At 35.8% G+C, this 21,349-nt stretch overlaps 1 protein-coding gene across 3 annotated transcripts in view; it reads right to left on the bottom strand.

The window, feature by feature from the left end:
* Positions 1 to 3,006: 3,006 nt before the first annotated feature.
* Positions 3,007 to 21,349, bottom strand: part of LOC121378949 (mitotic spindle assembly checkpoint protein MAD1-like) — a 29,590-nt gene continuing 11,247 nt past the window's right edge. The window contains exons 5-18 of one of the 3 annotated variants that reach the window (XR_005958785.1): positions 18,579 to 18,703; positions 18,068 to 18,149; positions 15,578 to 15,708; positions 14,792 to 14,906; positions 13,849 to 13,910; positions 12,924 to 13,010; positions 9,710 to 9,854; positions 9,179 to 9,373; positions 8,678 to 8,754; positions 7,583 to 7,673; positions 6,784 to 7,006; positions 5,851 to 6,041; positions 4,013 to 4,527; positions 3,007 to 3,484 (exon numbers count right to left, since the gene is read on the bottom strand). Coding sequence is in view for 2 of the 3 variants with exons in the window: in XM_041507343.1 (XP_041363277.1) it covers positions 4,369 to 4,527; positions 5,851 to 6,041; positions 6,784 to 7,006; positions 7,583 to 7,673; positions 8,678 to 8,754; positions 9,179 to 9,373; positions 9,710 to 9,854; positions 12,924 to 13,010; positions 13,849 to 13,910; positions 14,792 to 14,906; positions 15,578 to 15,708; positions 18,068 to 18,149; positions 18,579 to 18,703 (1,683 nt within the window). In the remaining variant the exon portion in view is untranslated. Of the gene's footprint in view, positions 4,528 to 5,850; positions 6,042 to 6,783; positions 7,007 to 7,582; positions 7,674 to 8,677; positions 8,755 to 9,178; positions 9,374 to 9,709; positions 9,855 to 12,923; positions 13,011 to 13,848; positions 13,911 to 14,791; positions 14,907 to 15,577; positions 15,709 to 18,067; positions 18,150 to 18,578; positions 18,704 to 21,349 lie in introns of all 3 variants that reach the window. The other 2 variants (XM_041507344.1, XM_041507343.1) reach the window with 2 other exon arrangements.

Genomic DNA, 21,349 nt, shown 5'->3' on the forward strand with positions numbered 1-21,349 from the left:
GGTGTTTTATTATTTTGCTATATCACATAAATACATTTATATTAATGTTATGGTCAAATAATATATTAAATATAATTAAACTTTAAACCCCCACCCCACCCCCACTCCCCAACAAACCCCAGCCATAACACCGATTTGAGAGTACTTATAGGCCTACCTTAATTATATATATCGGAACCACATATATTATTGTTTGACCTTAATGTTATGAAACAATCTATAATGGCCTTCACACACAAATAGGAATTAAATTGTGTTCAAACTGAACTATAGTGTCAAAATAATGACCAAACCTAAAAATAATACTTTAAAATTTACATTTACGTAATTCCTATTGTCAAAAATTGTAATAATCGCCAGAAATAAAAATTGCAATTCCTTGTTTCTTCATACTTCTCCAATTTTAGTATTCCCAATACAACTTTGAGTAGCCTAAAAAATTTCATTATTTTCTTTATCAGCCGTGTTTGTGTTTGTGTGTGTGCGCGCATACGTACCTCCGTCTGTGGTAGTAACGTGGGCGGCTGGTCGCGCGCGCGCGCGTGTATGATGTTCGGGGTCAACCCTCAATCAAACTTACGTTGTTTGTTCAATATATTTTCCGTGGATGACGATTTGACCCCCTCCATAAAAACGTCGTTCACCGCAGCATAGGCCCCTGCTTTATTTCTTACATAAGAGCCTGTTTATGTAGGTTGCTACTATACAATCTAGGTCCATCTTCGCAAGCCTAGGTACCATTCCGTATATCTAATGCATTTCGCAGGAGTTAAATACTTTGGTTGACGAAGATGATCTAGGTGTAATAATCGCCAGCTAGCGGGGGGGGGGGGGGGGGGGGGGGGGAATCCGGAAAGCATTATAGAAATAAGAATTTTTTTTATTGACTGTTTAAGGAGTTAGACTATTAACTACTCAGTTGCCCCCCCCCCCCCACCCCCAAACAAAAAATCCTAGCTACGGCCCTGTATACAAACTGCAGTCACCATTAATACGAACATGATTGGGATGCTTTAATAAATTTAGTTGTACACAATACAATGGTGTTGCAACGGGGTTAGGAGGGGGCATTGCCCATCCCCAACTGATGGTTATTACCCACTCCCACCCAGCTGAAAACAGAATATATAGCTGCACACGCGCGCGCACGCACACACACACACACAATACCCCGATGCTGTACTACATTTACGATTCTCAACAGTTGATAACACTGAAGTTTATTAAAATCTGAACTGTGTTCGTTACTGCCTGCCAAACAGATGTAACATGTTGCACATCATTTACCAATATAGTTATATAACAGTATAACGACATTAAATACTATTGTACAAGCTTCAGTTTCTCATGTTTTAAAGAGCTTGTAACTATATTTTGATTATGTATTTTCAAAACGTGTTGTGCATTTGAAATTTTGTCTTTTCTTTTGAATTGTACATGGAGACTATGAAATCCTAATTCTTTGAGATACAGCTTAGTAAATATATGAGCTTTGTTTGTGTGTGGGTGTGCTGTACATCGTGAAGTTTTGTTTTAAACAGCTCTATCTTGGCTTGAGAATTTCAGGAAACACTCAAGACAGATCGGTTTATTGTCGTTTCTATAATTATATTGTGCTTTTCAACATCGAGGCCATCTTTATTTACAACGAAGCTGGACACAGGAAAGTGGGTGTACAAAACGTCTGTACTAAACGAGATTAAAACAACTGTGAGGCAGGACAGAGAATTTGAGTACATTTTTCATGGGAACAGTCTCAATTCGTGAATTATCGTTAACACGTTCCTCACATTTCTAACTGCTACACTATGATAAGTTAAACAAAATATTAGCTACTGCCATGTCCTATACATGCCATTGAACAGCGAGACACTAAGAATCAAAAACAATAAACCCATCTTGACAATACTTTCAAATAACACATTTTCAAACACAGCAGGCTTCATATTATGTGTAATATATACGGCCCAGTTGTTAATGAAATGCAATCATGGTTATGACGAATTTTATTCCTTTAATGAAGGGTTGGTAGTGGGAGGAGACATATTGGCATTTAAATGCAGGCCAGAAAAAGTAAGACACAAAACCTAGTTACATGAAATTTGAGCAGCATTCATACAAAACTGGGGCTGGACAGTCTAGTGGTAAAGCTCTTGGTCTACAATCAATCCCCGATAGGCCCATAGGGCTATTTCTTGTTCCAGCCTGTGCACCACAACGGCCATATCAAAGGCCATGGTATGTGCTATCTTGTCTGTGGGATGGTGGTTATAAAAGATTCCCTGCAAGGAACATTGTTTTCAAAATCTTGATTAGCGATATTTGTAGTCAATTGAAAATTGATTAGCAACTACTGTTTAATGTTTCAAACTAGCGATCTCTGAACCTTGCACAGTGAATTGTGACGCAACACTGAACAAAATGTTCCCTGCCTTGTTATGAATATTTAACATCCAATAGCCAATTATTAATAAATCAAATTGCTCTTGTGGTGTCGTTAAACAAAACAAACTTCAACTTTCATACAAAACTACACAACCATTACGGCCAAGTGTCTACAGTGAAGACATTTACCTCTCCTCCCATCTGCAGGAGAACCAAGAGTTACCAATCAGAGTTTAGTTGTTACGTGGAACCTAAACATACATAGAGGATTTGTCACAAGTCTATGTTAATCTGCCGATTAACTAGACGAGGTTATTTTAAAAAACATTTTTTGTAAATCATAATACTAAAGTCACCACCAACGGTTATATGACATCATCATGATTAGCATAAATTAGTATGATGTCACACATTTAAACCAAATATTTGAAAATGTTAAGCTCAGGTATACAGGTCTTGTTGGCTTGTAAACAAATGACCCATCCACTGTAACACATTACCTAGAGACCATGCAAATTTGCATGCCATTATTAACCAAGTTAATACACTAAATTATCACATGGGTTTATGACATGGATATCATGGGTACGTTATAGGATAAATAATACTAACACACTGGGGTATTGTTAAACATTTATTATTTTCATTTTATAAAATATATTCAATTCTAATTTGTATAATTTTGGTCATAATTAATTTAAGTCATGCATAAGACTTATAACAGATTTTATACATTTAAATAAAATTATCTCCAACCATTGCTCAAACTGCTCTTTTCTGTGGTAATATTTATTTTGCTGTCATTTTAAAAGAAAAACAATATAGTTTTGAGCATTTTTGCTAAAAATGGGATAAACCAGAGAGAAATTACAATTATTGACGCAGTGACAGCTGTTGAATGATGACGAAGTGAAGGAATTCATAGTCTGAAGTTGCTTCATTGTTCACATCAGCTTTTCATGCTCCAACTCATATTTTGTTGTTGCATTGTTTTTGTTATCAAATTATGAACTCATAAGTGGAATATATCCATCATAGATCACAGAATATTCTTCATCAGAATGGCCTATCACTACTACCTTTCTGTTAAGAAACTTGTCTGAAATGAGAAATTGTTAGGATGGTATAAATATACAGAACTTCACATACATTATTTTTGCTTCCTATTTATTGCACAAGTTTATTTTGCGTAAGAATATATACCACGAGACGGCGTGGCAGTCAAATGGTATTTTCTTGCACAAAATAAATGAGTGCAAGGAAGAGAGAAAGCAATAACAATGTATGTGAAGTTCTGTATTTATTACATACCTTCTTTTATTTTTTTACTAAAACAGTTTTTAATTGAACGTCATAACTACACTTTCTTAAATCTATTAATAAATTCTCCATTCATGTATTTCCTTAACATTAAGAATCATACTCTGCAGCAATCTTGTGTAATGTTTCAAATACAACATGACGTCAGTAACAAAAAGGCGCTTACACTAGTAAAAATAAAAAGGGAATTCTCCATTTACAAGTTCCAGTCCAGATCGCACATATGTGTGATACAAGATAATTTTATCACACAGTTTGAAAATGTCTTTATCGCTATAGTAAGACTGAATAGGTATGTAATAAACACCTTTATGAACACATCCACATATTTGTATTCCATTGGCATAGCCATATTGGAGCATGGTTCCATTAGATCAGGAAAACTAGTGGAACGTCAGGACCCTATTCCTGAACCGGAGGCTGTACTCTGTTTTTATACGTGAACGTCTCTCCCACCCAATTACAAAGTCCTGTCCATGCCAATGATTCCATTTTAACATGGCACAGCTAATCCGTTAGAGACTTGATGCATAACCATTCCTTTGATGCATAACCATTCCTTTGAACACTGCACTGCAGCACGCAAAAAGCATAACAACATTTCCATGATGGAGATGTACAAGAATATTCCAAATGCCAACGCATCTTTGTAAAAATACCGACTCATCCCAAATTCATAGTCTGTCTGCCAAACAGATCGAGTGTTACACTGCTGAGAAATCCTGGAATACAGTCCTGTTTGGACAAATAGAGTTCTATCAGATCTTTAACAGTCTCTGAAAAATCGGTCTGCAACATCTGAATTTCTCCTCTTGGACTTTGCTGGAAAAAATGTGCAAGAGTTGTTAAAATAAAAGATAAATCATGTACTGCAAATGAAGTGGTCAATATTAAAATCATGTTAGGGCAAATGAAGTGGTCAATATTAAAATCATGTTAGGGCAAATGAAGTGGTCAATATTAAAATCATATTAGGGCAAATGAAGTGGTCACCTCTATCTAGTAGTTACCGGTCACAAGATCTAAGGGGTGACATGGGGGTTCGGTACCTCATTTCAAGATGACAGGTCCCTTTTTTCCTAGTTTGTTAAAGCACTAATATTGTTTACTTTGTGTTTAAACTTAAATTTTTCTCATTTCACGTAAACCCTGTGGTGTTTGAGATGGCAATCTATTGTTCTAACTGTAAATATTTTTTAAGAATCTATAGCAGAGTACAATGCACTTAGATATTTTTGAGTATTCAGGTCAAAGACTGGAACCCACAACTGACAGAATTTGTACATTGTAAACAAGTACAACACTTTAGTTCACACAACTAAATCATCGAATGAACAAGTAATTTGAACCTTATAAACCTGATACTTGTGATAGTAATGTATCCAGATGGAATAAAACACAGATTGTTAAATACTAAATTGTAAATCATAGATTACATGTATAGCATGTGTTACATGCCTAATAGCAGCCAACCGCTGCTGAACATTTAATATTCCTTACCAACAGCAAGATCAACTTTAAAACAATAAACCTTTAAGGATTGTCTGTTATTTCTTTTAGGGGTATTGAGGTATAAAAAAAACCCACCCATACACAAACTGTGTGAATTGATGAAGCTGTTTGCAGAAAAGTTTGCCATGCTTTTTTTTGGTTCATACCCAGATGAACCTAAAACAAATAACAGACCAACTTCATGGTTATATTTAAAACATACATCAGGGCTAACTCTGCCACTCGCCAAATTCACCAACTGCAAATTTTATGAACAACTGGCAAATTTTATTTTAATTTGGCGAAAAAAAAATCATGCAATAATTGATATTTGCTGGAAAATAACTAAGTTTGGCATTTTTGGACATAATTTGGCGAAATGTTTTGCATACCCAGAGCTAGCCCTGTACATATTAATAAAAACACAAGGAAGATCATATATTATCTGGAATTCTTTTTGGTTGTGGAAGAATAACACTCTTATGTAATGTTCCCTGTGGATGTCATTTTTACATTCATCAAGAAATGAACAAACTTGCATTGCTACGGCTGGACCAGTGCCTTTAAATTGTATGAATATAATACAAGAGAGATGTCACACTCGTATATGTGAAAAGATCAATCCTTGTCAGACTGTATTCATTTGTTGAATACCTGAAACAGAAGGTAGTCCTTCGGTGACTCAGCAAACATGCTTGTGAGGCGGTACTGGTTGGAAGAAGGGAGGTCAATCTTGTAGCCAGTCAGCTGGTAACACACGTCTCGAAATTCATGACTCGTCTTTTTGAATGCCTCCATCAGCCGTTTGTTCTTAAGCTGCTCCTTGGACAGCTGGGATCTCACTTCTGTGACAAAATAAAACCAACATTATTTTTTAAAATATAAATATAAAACATAACCTCATGTTCAGGAGAGCAAGTGCTCACACGCAATTTGTCTTGTATCCATCATATTTATTTAACATAAAGTGCAAAAATCTAACTAGCAAGTAACTGTTGAAATTAAAATATGACTTGCCTTTTCTATATTCTTACATTATAAGATTTCACTCTAATAACATTGTAACATTGATTAGCTGTTTTTCCTCACCAGTTTTTAGTTTCAAATATCACTAATTACAACTATACAACAATGTTAATTTCATTTTAAAATCTTTTAAGACGGTCAATAATCCATATATTTTTTAACTCATTAAAACAAATTTAACACCATAGAATATCCCCACACCCTACATTGACAGGGCTAGCTCTGGGTGAGCCAAAATATTTGCCAAATTGTTTACTAAACTTAAAAAATTGCAGAAATCAACAGTTATTTTTTTTTAAATGTCAGTCATTACATAAAATTATTTCACCAAATTAAAATAAAATTCGCCAATTGCTTTCAAAAGTCTTAGACCCACCCGTGCTAAAACTACAAATTTTAACAACAAAGTCTTGGACCCACCCGTGCTAAAACTACAAATTTTAACAACAAAGTCTTTGACCCACCCATGCTAAAACTACAAATTTGAATGACAAAGTCTTGGACCCACCCATGCTAAAACTACAAATTTGAATGACAAAGTCTGGGAAGTGAGTGTTTGACCTTCTATCTGCTTGCTGGAGTCTGGCTCCTGCAGTTTCTCGTCGACTCTGATCGTGAGATCCTCCACCCACCCCCCACCCTCCTCCAACAGCTTCAGCCTCTGTTTCAGCTTTTCGTTCTCCTCCTGCAACTTCTCACGGTCAAGGCTTCTCTGATCCTGCGCCAGCTGGGCGGGGTTCATGGAGAAATGTACAACCTTGGTGCGCGTTGGGTCATAGTCGCCCTAAAATACACAGACTTTCAGATGTTTGAGAAATCAACCAGAGTGATAAATCACTGCCACAGATTTAACCAAGAGTGAGTGACAGGGAAGTGATTTTCTAACTTGTGAATACTGATACTGTGATCTTTAAAAGTTTGACATCGCCCTAAAAAGCAATTTTTATCTCCCAAGTACCAACTGTAGGTGCGATGGAACACTGGCATGAATACTGGGACGACTGCTTCCCTTAAAATGACAGACTTAGTTAAAGTTTATTTTGTTTAACGACACCACTAGAGCACCTTGATTTATTAATCATTGGCTACTGGATGTCAAACATTAGGTAATTCTGACATATAGTCTTAGAGAAAAAACCAACAACATTTTTCCATTAGTATCAAGCAGGCAGGATAGCACATACCACAGCTTTTGATATACCAGTCGAGAAATAGCCCAATAGGCCCAACGACAGGGATCAATCCCACACCGAGTGCTTTACCACAGAGCTCAACATTGTGCAGTGTTATAATCAGACAGTAAATGACTGACTGAAATGCACACTACATACATATTTTCAACATTTCTGTTGGCTCTCACCTGTAGATGACGTTGCTCTATACGTGCTTCAAGAATATCTTTCTCTTGCTCCTTTTTCTCAAGTGCCTGCTCTAAAATTATAACCTTTTCCCTAGAAAGATAATGATTGTCATACTTAAAATCTAGTAAAAAAACGAAAGTTCTGAAAAACTTTTGTTGTTAGTGTTCATTAAAAACAAGCATTCTAAGAATACTGCTAAAACAATACATGTCCCCCTACCAGTCTTACCATTAGCTCTGTCAAAACTGGATAAATAGCCATATACTCAAATTTGAGCTCAATATGTCAAGTAATTGTGAAAAAATCATCCGGAAAACTATATGTGGGACGGACAGACAGACAGACAGTGCCCTCTGGTCAGACTAGTAGTTGACTAAAAATAAAACATGACTGTTAGTTTTAAAAAATTTCTCAGAACTAACAGCAATAAAATAAAATACAGTAGACATTTTCCCATCTGGTGTCACACTTACGTTTCAGACAAATTAAAATTCAAAATGTAACCGATAAGCCATAAATATTAACTACCAAATATCTCTGACCTCAACAAATTCAAGCTCTGAAATTTTAACATTTTATTAACCTGTTTATAGTCAATCCAAATGATGAAAAGACTTAAAACATCCATCAATTAAACTTTGACAATGTGATTCACAAAATAATTTGTGGAATTAAATGTCTCACATACCATAAACTTATTATTCGTTTGTCGCTCATAGTTGCATCCACAGATGTTCATCTCAATGCAGGTTAAACAACAATTCCACAGATAACTAGTTTTACGTCCTCATATACCACTACGATTTCAAACACGCCCATCCCGAGTTCGACCTCAGATAAGATTAGGGGCCTGACTCGGAACAAGACTTAATTTTGCAGAATGAAATCTCTCACCTACCATACACTTTCAGTACACTATGACGAACATCCACAGATGGAACTATTAACGAAATTTCATTGACAAAGGAATTATAGTTTGTTATTAACTGATCTGAACTTTAATGCCCAAGTTGACACCGGCGCCACCACCTTCAGAAAAGTGATACCTATATCTCGCCTTTTCACTGTAAATAAAAAACAAAAATAACACTTACTGGAGTTCTCTGATCTTGTCCTGCTGAGATCGGATCTGCTGTTGAGAGTCTTCACCTCCGAGAGACTTGCTTTGCAACTAAAACACAAAACAAACACTACACACATATAAAAAACAATTTTCACTACCCTTTCTTTTTTGTAAAATCATAACAATATGCAAATTTTCAATTCCCACAAGCCTAAATCTATTACTTTCAAAAATTTAATGAACACCGATGACGTAGGAGAAATTATACACAACACGAATTCCGTGGAATTAAATGTGCCACCTTCCATAAACTTGTTTGGTGTAGTGATGAACATCCATAGGTTCAACTATAAACTGTGTTTCTTTGACCTAAGAAACTGATTTAAAGGCAAAACTTAAACGTTAAACTTTAACACAACAATTGACACTGTTGCCGCCGAGACTGCCATTGGAAAAGTAAATACCTATACCTAATTTTTTTAGTTCGTAAATGCGAAACAAAAAATATATTATTAGACATATATCTGGTCACCTGCATGCATTGGGACTGTGTTTTTGACATTTGTTCCGAGTGTTTGCTCAGCTCTGCCTCCAGGTCCCCAGCTTGTTTCCGATAACCTTCAACCAACTCCCCGAGATGCTCGATGCGACTAGCTGTGGCCTGTGCCACGTTCATCGTCACTTCACTTTCGTAGGAATCAAGCACTTTCTTAAGACCTTCCCTCTCCTGGCAATACACAAGAATCAAACACTGATACAAGCTTTCACACGAGGCAATCAAACTTCAGGCGAATGATTTTTTTATGTCCTCATTTATTATTCTAGAAGTTTATTTTTGTTAATTAAAAATTAAAATTAAGAATACATACAAAGATCTTCATATTTTCATTAGTTTATATTAACTAAATCATACATCTGATTGGATTTTTGTCGAATTTACAGATGATAAAAAAAATATATATACTACCTGCAGCCAAAATCAATATGGATATTTTAAAATCCTCTTACTATAATGCAAATTAACTGTGTTCTTTCATTATTGTTCATTAAATGTCTAACAAACCTTGGTGACCAGCAGAAGTTTCCGTTGAAGGCGTTTGATCAAATCTGCTTGTTGTTGTAGTTGGACGGTTTGCTCATGATGTTGAGAACTCAAAACTTCGTATTTCTTCTTTAATGTGTCCTTTTCCATTGCAGCAACATTTAACCTGCAGAACAATTACTGTTATTTTAACTATTTTAACTGGTTCGCTGCTAAGTTATGTATGCACTCGACCTTCAATTATGCACTCCATCCCGGGGAATCAACGGGGGGGGGGGACAGCAGATTATTATTAACTGACAAATGACTATACTCTATTGTCATATTATCAAATAGCTGCTATACTTTGTATATACCTATAAATGCATTAATTCTTTCTTTATCTAGGATTTTTTAAATATTATTATTATTATTATTATTATTTTATTTTATTTTATTTTTTTGCTGTGGTTAATCCCCTTAACTGGACACCGCAATACTGTAAATAATCTTCACGACTTTGCCTTCCGCACCTGCACTATGTATTAGTAAATTAAAGCTCTATTACAGCAAAATAAGGTGAGTTATTCAGGGTTCTAGACGAAGATACAGATAAGAAAATTGAAAACCAGATAGAAATTAAGTAAGTTTAACTTATTAGATATTATCAGCCATGTAATCTTTATGTCAGATGAGTGTTAAAACCGTAGTCAGGTGGATCTTAGGTGGGAGCGGAGAAACTTCCTATTAGTCACGACATGTATACAGTTGCTTACATAAACTTTTTCTTAACGTCTGTAATCTGCCTTATTGCCTAATAGACAATTGTTTTTGCTACCAATATGATATGTTAAGCACTAGGCTTTTTAACCAATACCTACACTATAAGGGAACACCCCTCAAATTAGCTAGGCTAGTATAATCCTCACCCCCTCTTCTTGTACTTCATTATAATCCAAGGATGGGGGGGGGGGGGGGAATGGGTGGCTTTGATTAGCCGTTGCTTTACACTAGAGTAGGGACTTGGGACTTAGGACTTAGGACATAAGGAACAACCTCAACACCAAACAAACAGACTACACGCACAACCGCAACAGTACATAGGGTGCATGGACTAGTGATAACAATGCACCCGCCCACAATTAATGGCCCAGCACGTACTCTAACAAGGAGCTGGGCAAAAGAAAACTGGCTCCGAGTACACAATTGCAATGCACCTAGGGGAAGCTGGACAAAAGAATACCGGCCTCCCCATACCCAATCCCAAATACTTGCTGCTGGTGGACTACTTGGGCACTGGGTGACACCGCCTTCAAGACGACAAGACCAACAAAAACCCCGGGACAACATCACGGCGCCTTACCTACCGGTGTATATACACGAACTGCACGAGTCTCCCCTGGGTTGTCATGCCATGACCAGAAGCTGTCAGGCCCTATGGGCAACCTAAGGAGACACCCCAGCATCAAATAGGTCTAATTAACGAGCTACTCTCGACTTACTAAAATCAAAACCTATGTTAGCTCTTGATCTTTCAAAATTGCACCAGTGTTCTAATAAAGGTCACAAATCTCCTGTTCACTGACATCTTTGTTTTAATTTCAAGAGTAAACACCACCTTGTACATCAATGAGAGCCCAAACAAGTAAATGCTAAATTGGGTAGAGTATCATTAAATAGGTATTTACAAAATATTTACATGTCAGTTTAATATGAAATAAATAATTGACAAAAATAATTTTTATTCTATTTCCAACACTACTTTAGACCCATCTAAACTCTCGATATCTGATTCATAAAAACCATAAAAGGATCTGACTGAATCGTCACTATCCGTATCGAATATATCGTCGGCCATTACGGTTACCTGTATTCGTTTAGAAAGTAGAAAGTCGCTTGCTATTTCCAGTAAATACAACCACTGAAACATAATGGGTTTAGCCAATCACAAACTGCCTCTCATGGACGCTTTGTCACACTATAACTGTCTTCTCATTACACCCCTTAAAAATAATCCAATGGGAGAATGGTTTGCAACATACACTAGGAAAGCAACGATCGTGGCTCTTCGCAGTATCTGTGGAAGCCACAATCATGGCTCTTCGCAGTATCTACGGAAGCCACGATCGTGGCTCTTCGCAGAATCTACGGAAGCCACGATCGTGGCTCTTCGCAGAATCTACGGAAGCCACGATCGTGGCTCTTCGCAGTATCTATGGAAGCCACGATCGTGGCTCTCAGCAGTGAACCAGTTAAACATGCTTGTTAATTGCATTGTGTTAACCATCAAGTCCATTTTAGCAATATATTACACCTGAAAACACCTCGTGCCACTAACCTCATTATTTTGTGGAATTTCTTAATGACACCCCAGCCCATTTTAAACAAGTAACCATTAGAAATTGAAGAAAGGAAATGTTTTATTTAACGACGCAGTCAACATATTTTTATTTACAGCTATATGGTTAAGGTCCACACAGATATTGCAACCGCTTTACCACTGGGCTACGTCTCGCCCCCCATTAGAAATTGAAGACCTATACCACAACAGACTGAATTATGAGTAAGAGAATAATCCAGCTGCCTTTTTCATTTAACTTGTATCAATTCTATTTTAATATTAATTAATATTTTTAATATTTTAAATCAATTACCAACACTTTTGTAAGTGTATTGTAATCCCCACCCCCAAGTTATAAATTATAAAGGAAGTTTATAATTTATCCAGAATTCAACTATTGACAAAAATGGATAATTTTAAAGCAAATTTTAGTATAATAAACTTCTTAATGGTTGCAGAGTTAAAGTAAAAGTTATTTTAAAACTTATAATGAAATAGACCTTTTAATATTAACAGTCTCCAGTTTTATTTCTGTAACTTTTTCCAGCTCTATCCACTTAGGATGGTCTGCAGAAACCTGTATTCAGTGTAGGCATCATACAAAAGTTAACAGAAAAACAACAGTGCTGAGGAAAATAATGAAGTATGCAGAAATTCCATAACAAAGGAATAAAGAATTAAAAATAATATTTTTATTACACAGCAATCGGCAATGCTGAGCAGCTTTTATTTCTACACGACATTTTTTTTTTGCCTTGGACTGGTTTTTTTGCCGTGGACATTTTCTTAATTGCAGGGGTTGACAACTACTTCTGAAGGGTTATATAGACTATTGGTATTGTCCATTATGTGGAGGGAAACTGCAGTAGTGTTTGAGGTCAGATAAAAGTATTAAATAGAATGCTAGTTAGTAACCTTGTTTGTAGCTGTCCTTGTTGTTCCAGCAACAGTAGTTCCTTCCTCTGATGCTCGGCTACAAGTCTTGATAGTTCACATGGTGACCTAAAATGTATTTTTAATAAATCATTATTTACATTAAACATGTAAATATTATATTCGTATTGAACTCGCTTTTCTAAAATTATTTGTTTTGCTGCTGTTATGTACAGCATGAGATGAGATATTATTTGAACTATAAAAGGAATGGTGTGAAAATGAGACAAGGAATTGCAAAATCATTCATACTTTAACAAAATCACTTGGTTTACGGGGTGTGTGGAATTTTAAAGGACTGAACAAAATGATTTTTTAAAAATTATTACAGTTTAAGAAATTGAGATTAGCAGTAGACACTAATCTTTTTCTTTTAGTTGTGTTCTTGAAAAGCATGTTAAATAGGACATTAAAAAGATTAATTAAAAAAAAATCTTTGAAAGTAATTAAAATTAAAAGACTTTAACAACTCCATAAATAAACAATGTAAAACACAAACAACTTCTACACACAAATCAGAAAGTTTATGAAAGAAAGGAAGGAAATGTTTTATTTAACGATGCACTCAACACAGTTATATGGCGTCCGACACATGGATAAGGAGCATACAGATATAGAGGAAACGGCTGTCGCCACTTCATAGGCTACTCTTTTCCATTAGCAGCAAGGAATCTTTTATATACATAATCCCACACACAGGATAGTACATACCACTGCTGTTGTTACACCAGTTGTGGAGCACTGGCTGGAACAAGATATAGCCCAATAAGGCCACCGATGGGGATCGATCCTAAACTGAACGTGCATCAAGTGAGTGCTTTACCACTGGGCTACATCCCGCCCCATAAAGTTTATGATTACATGCTTCCCTTGGACAAAATTATTGTTTTACACAAGTCAGTTTTACCTTGGTCTTCTAGATCCACTAGTATCTAATGCCTCCCATCTTTGAAGTCTTCCTTTTAAATCCTAAATATATAAACCTTTTTTTTAAAACTCTGAATCAAACAAATTTTATAAGCATACAATAGGTAGAATATAAGTTTGTAGACATAGAGGATTCATCATAAGTTTAAATATGTAAAATATCAACCAAGTCTATATTAATCAGTATTTGTCGAGGCTCAGCGAAGACAAATACCGATTAACTAGATGAGGTTCATAGTTTATATATTAAATATGTAAAATATCAACAAAGTCTATATTAATCAGTATTTGTCGAGGCTCAGCGAAGACAAATACTGATTAACTAGATGAGGTTGATAGTTTATACATAGAGGATTCATCATAAGTTTAAATATGGAAAATATCAACAAAGTCTATATTAATCAGTATTTGTCGAGGCTCAGCGAAGACAAATACTGATTAACTAGATGAGGTTGATAGTTTATACATAGAGGATTCATCATAAGTTTAAATATGGAAAATATCAACAAAGTCTATATTAATCAGTATTTGTCGAGGCTCAGCGAAGACAAATACCGATTAACTAGATGAGGTTGATAGTTTATATATTAAAAATATTTTAATTAATTATTTAGTAAATCAAAGTTCTAAAGTTGCCACCATTGGTAATATGATATCATTATGACTGGCACAAATGTAGTATGACGTCACACACTGTAACAAGATCTTATAAAAATGTTATGCTCATATGTACAAGTCTTGCTGCCTTGTAAATAAATTACCTACGGACAGCAATAAGTAAATTAACTATAAAATTACACAAATTTGAATAATTGCTTTAGTTTTAAAATTATTTGCAATAACCTGTGTATCAGATGAGACAAAAAGATTACCCGTATATAAAATGTCTCAATATGTATTTTTTCAGTTGTCAAACTACATACCTCATTTTCTAATTGCATCTCAGTGAAGTCGGCCATCCGCCGGTTTGCCCTCTCAAGTTTCTCCTCCAGGCTAGTCACTTGCTCCTCCAACAGCATGACGTTCTTCTCACGCTCTCTGCAAGTTCAAACAACTCATATAAGTCTCCAACCAATCTCCACTTTTCAGCATTTGTCACAATTCATAATCATTGGCTTTACACATTCTTTTTAAACGTAAATAAATTCTGTAAGTCTCAAATCTATATCTAAATTTCAGCATTTGTCATAATTCACAATAATTGGCTTTACAATTCTTTAGAAGCATAAATAACTTGTGTAAGTCTCAAAACTATACCTAACTTTCAACATTTGGGAAAAGTCACAATAACTGGTTTTACACACTCTAGAAATGCAAATAATTCAAACCAGTATTCACTTGTCAAAATGCAGAACAACTTACTTCACATTTTTAGGACTCTGCTTAGATTGTTAGCATAGTATTATACTTGTAAATAGTGATTGACAGCAACAATGCTGGTCAGAACTTTAAAGTACCAGTTGGCCTGACCAGCGATGACCACTATGGACAAAACCCTTCAATATTGTTCCATTCTCAAAACATAGTGGTTTTATGCAATAAATGCAAATGATATTAGTTAAGTTGGTTTAAGGTTGAACAAAAAAAAAGAAGAGAAAAAACTTCCAACCAACACCTTCATAGCCATGTTGTTTGTTATGTATAATAAATGACAAAAGCCAAATTTAGGTTACTGCAGACTTCACAGACAGACATACAAACTAACTAACTTGTAATATTTGTTGTCCTCCCGGAGTTTGCGAATCTCTCTCTCCAAGTCTGGTACTTTATCTAACAAAGACTTCATACTTTTGGTGATGGTGATGTTCTCTTCATTGCGAGCTAGCTCACTTTCTAAATCCTAACAAGATAAACATAGCTCATACATGTATTCAAGATTAATATGGCAACATGAATAAAGTGTGAAAGATATGTAGAAAAAAATACACAGACTACACTGATCTAAGAAGGGTTTAAGATGGCCACACACAAACATGCAATCAATTTGGTGAATTCAGTTTGACCTAGCCTAACAGAATCAACCAAATGAGACATTGCGTTTGGTACTCAAATAATGCTGTCAAATGTTTTACCTGAAATGCATGACACTACTTCAGACCTTGTCATGATGAAAAACTGAGGGGAGGGATTAATTACTCACCTACTTAAGATTACGGGAACCATTTAAGTAATTACAATATTAAAACCATACACATTCACATGCTTGCTAACAGGAAATACAAATTACTATCCTTAAACTAATCTCAGAGTTACAATGTGCACAAATATTCCTGGATGAAAGGACAGAAAATGCCATCATTGCAAATCATCCAAAGTGCAGAATATTAACATTAAAATAGTTTGGGCAGAATATGTTTTTATCAGAGCAACAACCAACAACACCCAAACCCAAACCTCAAAACCAGATGGTTTGGATTGATGACAGAGCAAACCAAAACACATTTGGACCCTAAGAACAAAACAGAAGGAATGAAGAAGTTTTCACTGGACAGGAAGAAGTGCCCAGAGATGTACATGTATGAAAGATTATTTTAGCCAATCAACTGTTTGGTAAGAAAGAAAGAAATGTTTTATTTAACGACGCACTCAACACATTTTATTTACGGTTATATGGCGTCAGACATATGGTTAAGGACCACACAGATTTTGAGAGGAAACCCGCTGTCGCCACTACATGGGCTACTCTTTCCGATTAGCAGCAAGGGATCTTTTATTTGCACTTCCCACAGGCAGGATAGCACAAACCATGGCCTTTGTTTAACCAGTTATGGATCACCGGTCGGTGCAAGTGGTTTACACCTACCCATTGAGCCTTGCGGAGCACTCACTCAGGGTTTGGAGTTGGTATCTAGATTAAAAATCCCATGTCTCGACTGGGATCCGAACCCAGTACCTACCAGCCTGTAGACCGATGGCCTAACCACAACGCCGGTCAACTGTTTGGATGTTCAGACCAGTCCAATGTAATAGGAAGAAAGTGCCATAGGTTAGATGTCAGATTAAGTTGAAAAGAAAAAGGTACAGCTGTTCCAAAATTAATTACCTAGGGGATTAAGGAGGCAATTTTCTTACCGTATATCGCTGTGTATTAGCCGACTTTTTGATACAAAATTTATCAAGTCAAAGGCTGGGGTCGGCTTATCTAAGGAGTCAACATTTTATTGGAAATGTAAAGTTACAATAGTGACGTCACGACTCGACTCGATCTATTGTCATTATTGTGCTCTGCATTTCCGCTTTCATAAAGGTTTAATATTGCATTTTAACACAAGCTATTACAAATAAAAGATATTAAAATTGTATATATATGTTCATCTTTAATAAATGTTGGTGTTTAAAAGTTATTTAGTAATATTTATCTGTTTAAACAACAATAAATGGTGACCGATCAAAACAATTTCGGAAAACTTCGCAGGTCACGTGTCATTACAAAACTGCTTACTAAACCGGTGAACACGTTAATTGTTCCAGCTTCATTTGTTTTGTTTGTCGGCTTGGGATTAATCGACACGGGTGGTTGGGTATGGTAGGGTATAGCCGACTAGTAATGAAAAGACCGATTAGCACAATCAACAATGCAAACAGTCATTGTGTTTTTAACGTGTGGCTGCAATCAAGAATGTTTAGGTATATTTCGCTATCTTGGTACTTATATTTTACGAGAAATAAATTAACCGGACACCGTTTCTATAAATAGAAATCGGCTACTGCTTCCGGATAAGTTTGCTGTGACAAATGATGTTTGAAAGCAGATGTACTTTGTCATTTTGTAGACCACACAGACATCTGACTTGGTTAGTTTTATATAGGGGGGTCGGCTTATATACAAGGTCTATAATTTTAAAGCCGATTTGGAGGATGAAACTAGGGGGTCGGCTAATGCATGGAGTCGGCTAATACACAGCGATATACGGTATATACCCAACAGTCATAAAACAAAATATGACTGAAACAAAGAATGTATAGAAAATAAACTACAGCAGAGACACTGGTCATGAAATATGGTTACAGTGAGTCCGGACTCCCACATGTAAACAGTTTTGGAACATCCCTAATATAATATACTTAGCAGTTGTAATATGGTAATAAAACAATGACGGTTTAAAAAAGAAAGAAGCAGCAAATGTATCTTACCAGTTGCACTGTGATCATAAAACAATCAATAGAACAAAAACCGTGTAGCAATTAAGTAAACATACTCGAACTCTTTGCTCTGCAACAGTTGCTCGGTGCCGATGATCTTCAAGTTCTTTCAGTGAAGAATTTAGATCCACGGACCTGCTGTATAAATTAGAAGATATTCACATTGCTAGCATGTTTTAATATTAACAGAAATACAATTTGTGACGTGCACATTCAAATGCACACCAAATGGTTGGGGTGTCATTAAACATTCATTCATTAGTTATCAAGCATGTGTTATGACACCTATTTCAACAAATGAAATAAAATGTTCAAAATATAGAAATAAAATTATTTCTTCCCCAAACTAAAACATTCATACCAAATAGCTTTAATACCTGATATATTTAAAGAGAAGAATATTTAATTAACAACATCTCAGCACCTTTGATGCCAAACATTGTCACCTTATTTTATGATTTTAGCATACATTTATGATTTATTGTTCGCAAAAAAAGAAGAAGAAAAAAGGAATAGTGAACAAGCATAAAAATAATTAAATAATGGGAAGACTGTAGTGAACCATACCCTAGTTGCAGTTTAAGTTGTGCTTTTGCTTCGTCAAGTTCGCTGCTAATCTTGCACATCTCCGTTTTAGTTTGCAGCAATTCATTCTTCAGTGCTGATGACTGCTCCCAAGCTTCTTCCTGTGCCTAAATCACCAAAAAAATGAAAAGAAAATCAGTTTAAAAAATGCAACAAGCATTCATACAAAATTTAAAGAGATCTAGCTCATTGTTAAATAGTACATTCATAGGTGAGAGGAAAATTATATATTACTTCTGCTCAAAATTGTTTTTGTTTTTTTTAATGTCTCAATATCAAGAATTTATAAATTATTTAAAGGAAACATGTCATGTGACCTATATTTGGCATCAACCATGTACAATTAATTATAAATTGAATCACCTAAAAAAAAAAATTAATTAAAATATCTCCGTAAAAGAAAATCCAGATACGAGCTCTTAGCGGAAATTGCCGATCTTTAATGAGCAGGGCAATCACGAGGCCTGTGACGTCAGAGACGCGTCGCTTGATCTGAAGCCTTACACTTAAAAGCATTAGTCCGTACCACTCATAAAGAATCTAAGACTTGCACAGCTTACCAAAACAATGAGTGTTCGTTCGCAAAACGTTTTGCCGTATAAATTTGAGCTGTTAGTAAATGAAGAAAGACACACATTTACTTACAACAGTGATACTGAAGAAAAAACGGATAGCGAGTCGGAGGGTGGAGAAACCGATGGGGCCAGACCAGACCGGTTGACCAATTTACCCGGAGACAAAACCAAAACCCGGATGCTGATGCCGAGGTGTATACTATTCATATTTAGCATAAAGATACACCTCGATATGATGTATTTAAATATGTAAAAAATATAAATGTAGGACAAACATTTTTTTTTTTTTTTATAGAAAACATCGCATTTTTTATGTTCGGGCTGTACATAATGAAATCTGTATGCACAGTGAAAACAAACGCTCTAATTTACACGGCATTTCACTTTCATTAACCTGACTTGTAAAACAACATAAATGACTTGAGAGTATAATCGACTTTTTGACTAAATATATTTCAATTTGCATCAATAGAATGAAATGGTAACCGGCCTCGGTGGCGTCGTGGCAGGCCATCGGTCTACAGGCTGGTAGGTACTGGGTTCGGATCCCAGTCGAGGCATGGGATTTTTAATCGAGATATCGACTCCAAACCCTGAGTGAGTGCTCCGCAAGGCTCAATGGGTAGGTGTAAACCACTTGCACCGACCAGTGATCCATAACTGGTTCAACAAAGGCCATGGTTTGTGCTATCCTGCCTGTGGGAAGCGCAAATAAAAGATCCCTTGCTGCCTGTCGTAAAAAGAGTAGCCTATGTGGCGACAGCGGGTTTCCTCTAAAAACAGTGTCAGAATGACCATATGTTTGACGTCTAATAGCCGATGATAAGATAAAAAATCAATGTGCTCTAGCGGCGTCGTTAAATAAAACAAACTTTAGAATGAAATGGGGTTATAGTATTTTTCTCTCTTAAAATACCCCCAGCATATTATTAGGCCTATTGGTAGGGTGCGTTAGAGTAAAAACGACCACTCACAATACCCAAGTGATAATTTTCTTTTCTTTGGTACTACGTAATTGGTCAGTTTTGTAATTTTAGATGGGAAAGTCTACTTAATCAAGGGTTTTACAGCATTATTTACAGTAATGAAGCAGGGCGGCTGATAATGTCCCTTAACATTGTACTATAGTCGTGACAGGTCAAGCCACAATACCCTGTGACCTTAAAAAAGTGGCAAGTATTTTGTACGTATGTCTAGACAGTGGTAATCACTTACCTGGTCGATACCCTGTAATATACACCTGCCAATCAGGAATCACATGTGCAGGCCATGGAAAGAAAGGACCAATTAACTAAAACAACACTCCGATTCTCAAGTCAGCCCGTGGATTTTGTATTGAACTTCGTGTTACATTGGGGCTTCGCGTGATGAGGAACGTTTTTGTGACGTACTCTGCCCGAAGATTAAAAACATTATTTAAAATTATTTTTGTTTTCTACACGGTTTTTTTAAAAACATATTTAAATAAATCGTACTGAGATGTATCCTCATGCCAAATCCCATGTTTGTATATGCCATATTTAATTACTTATTGACGTTTCCTTCTTCGGACGGTGAATACAGATTTTGTTATGTAGGCCTACAGCCCATACATGAAAAATCTTTTTTTTTTCCAAAAAAAACAAAACATTGTACATTTTTGATTTAACATATATAAATACATCATGCTGAGGTGTATCTTTGTGCCAAATATGTACAATGTACACCTCGGCATTCGCAACCGAGTACTATTTTTGTCTCTGGGTAACATTCGGGCTCCGAGCTGTAAATAGGCTGACACCAAAGTACTATGCGGTGTTGGTGTCCAATCTTTTGTTTTGCGATAAAGTACACGTGTCTTTCTTCGGATACAATCCTTTGGAAAACCGTAAAACGACAATCCTGATCGTTTAAACTGTTTATTTTTACACCCAAAAGATCGTAAGCCCCTTACTCTATATTTAAACAGTTAACAACAATGGAAGAGTACAGCGGCTCTGACGTCACTTCCTTTTTTTTCCGAACGCTCACGAATAAATATGCATAAATCGTACTTTAATTTCTTCAGTTTAAGTTAACTACGCATATTTTATTGTTATAAACTTATTTGTATATTATTTTTATATCATTTTGCTTTTAAAATGAGCTATAATATGGTCTCGTGACATGTTTCCTTTAATCATTTAGACCAGATCATCG

This window comes from Gigantopelta aegis, chromosome 8, assembly GCF_016097555.1.
Source record: "Gigantopelta aegis isolate Gae_Host chromosome 8, Gae_host_genome, whole genome shotgun sequence".
Classification (NCBI taxonomy): Eukaryota; Metazoa; Mollusca; class Gastropoda; order Neomphalida; family Peltospiridae; genus Gigantopelta; species Gigantopelta aegis.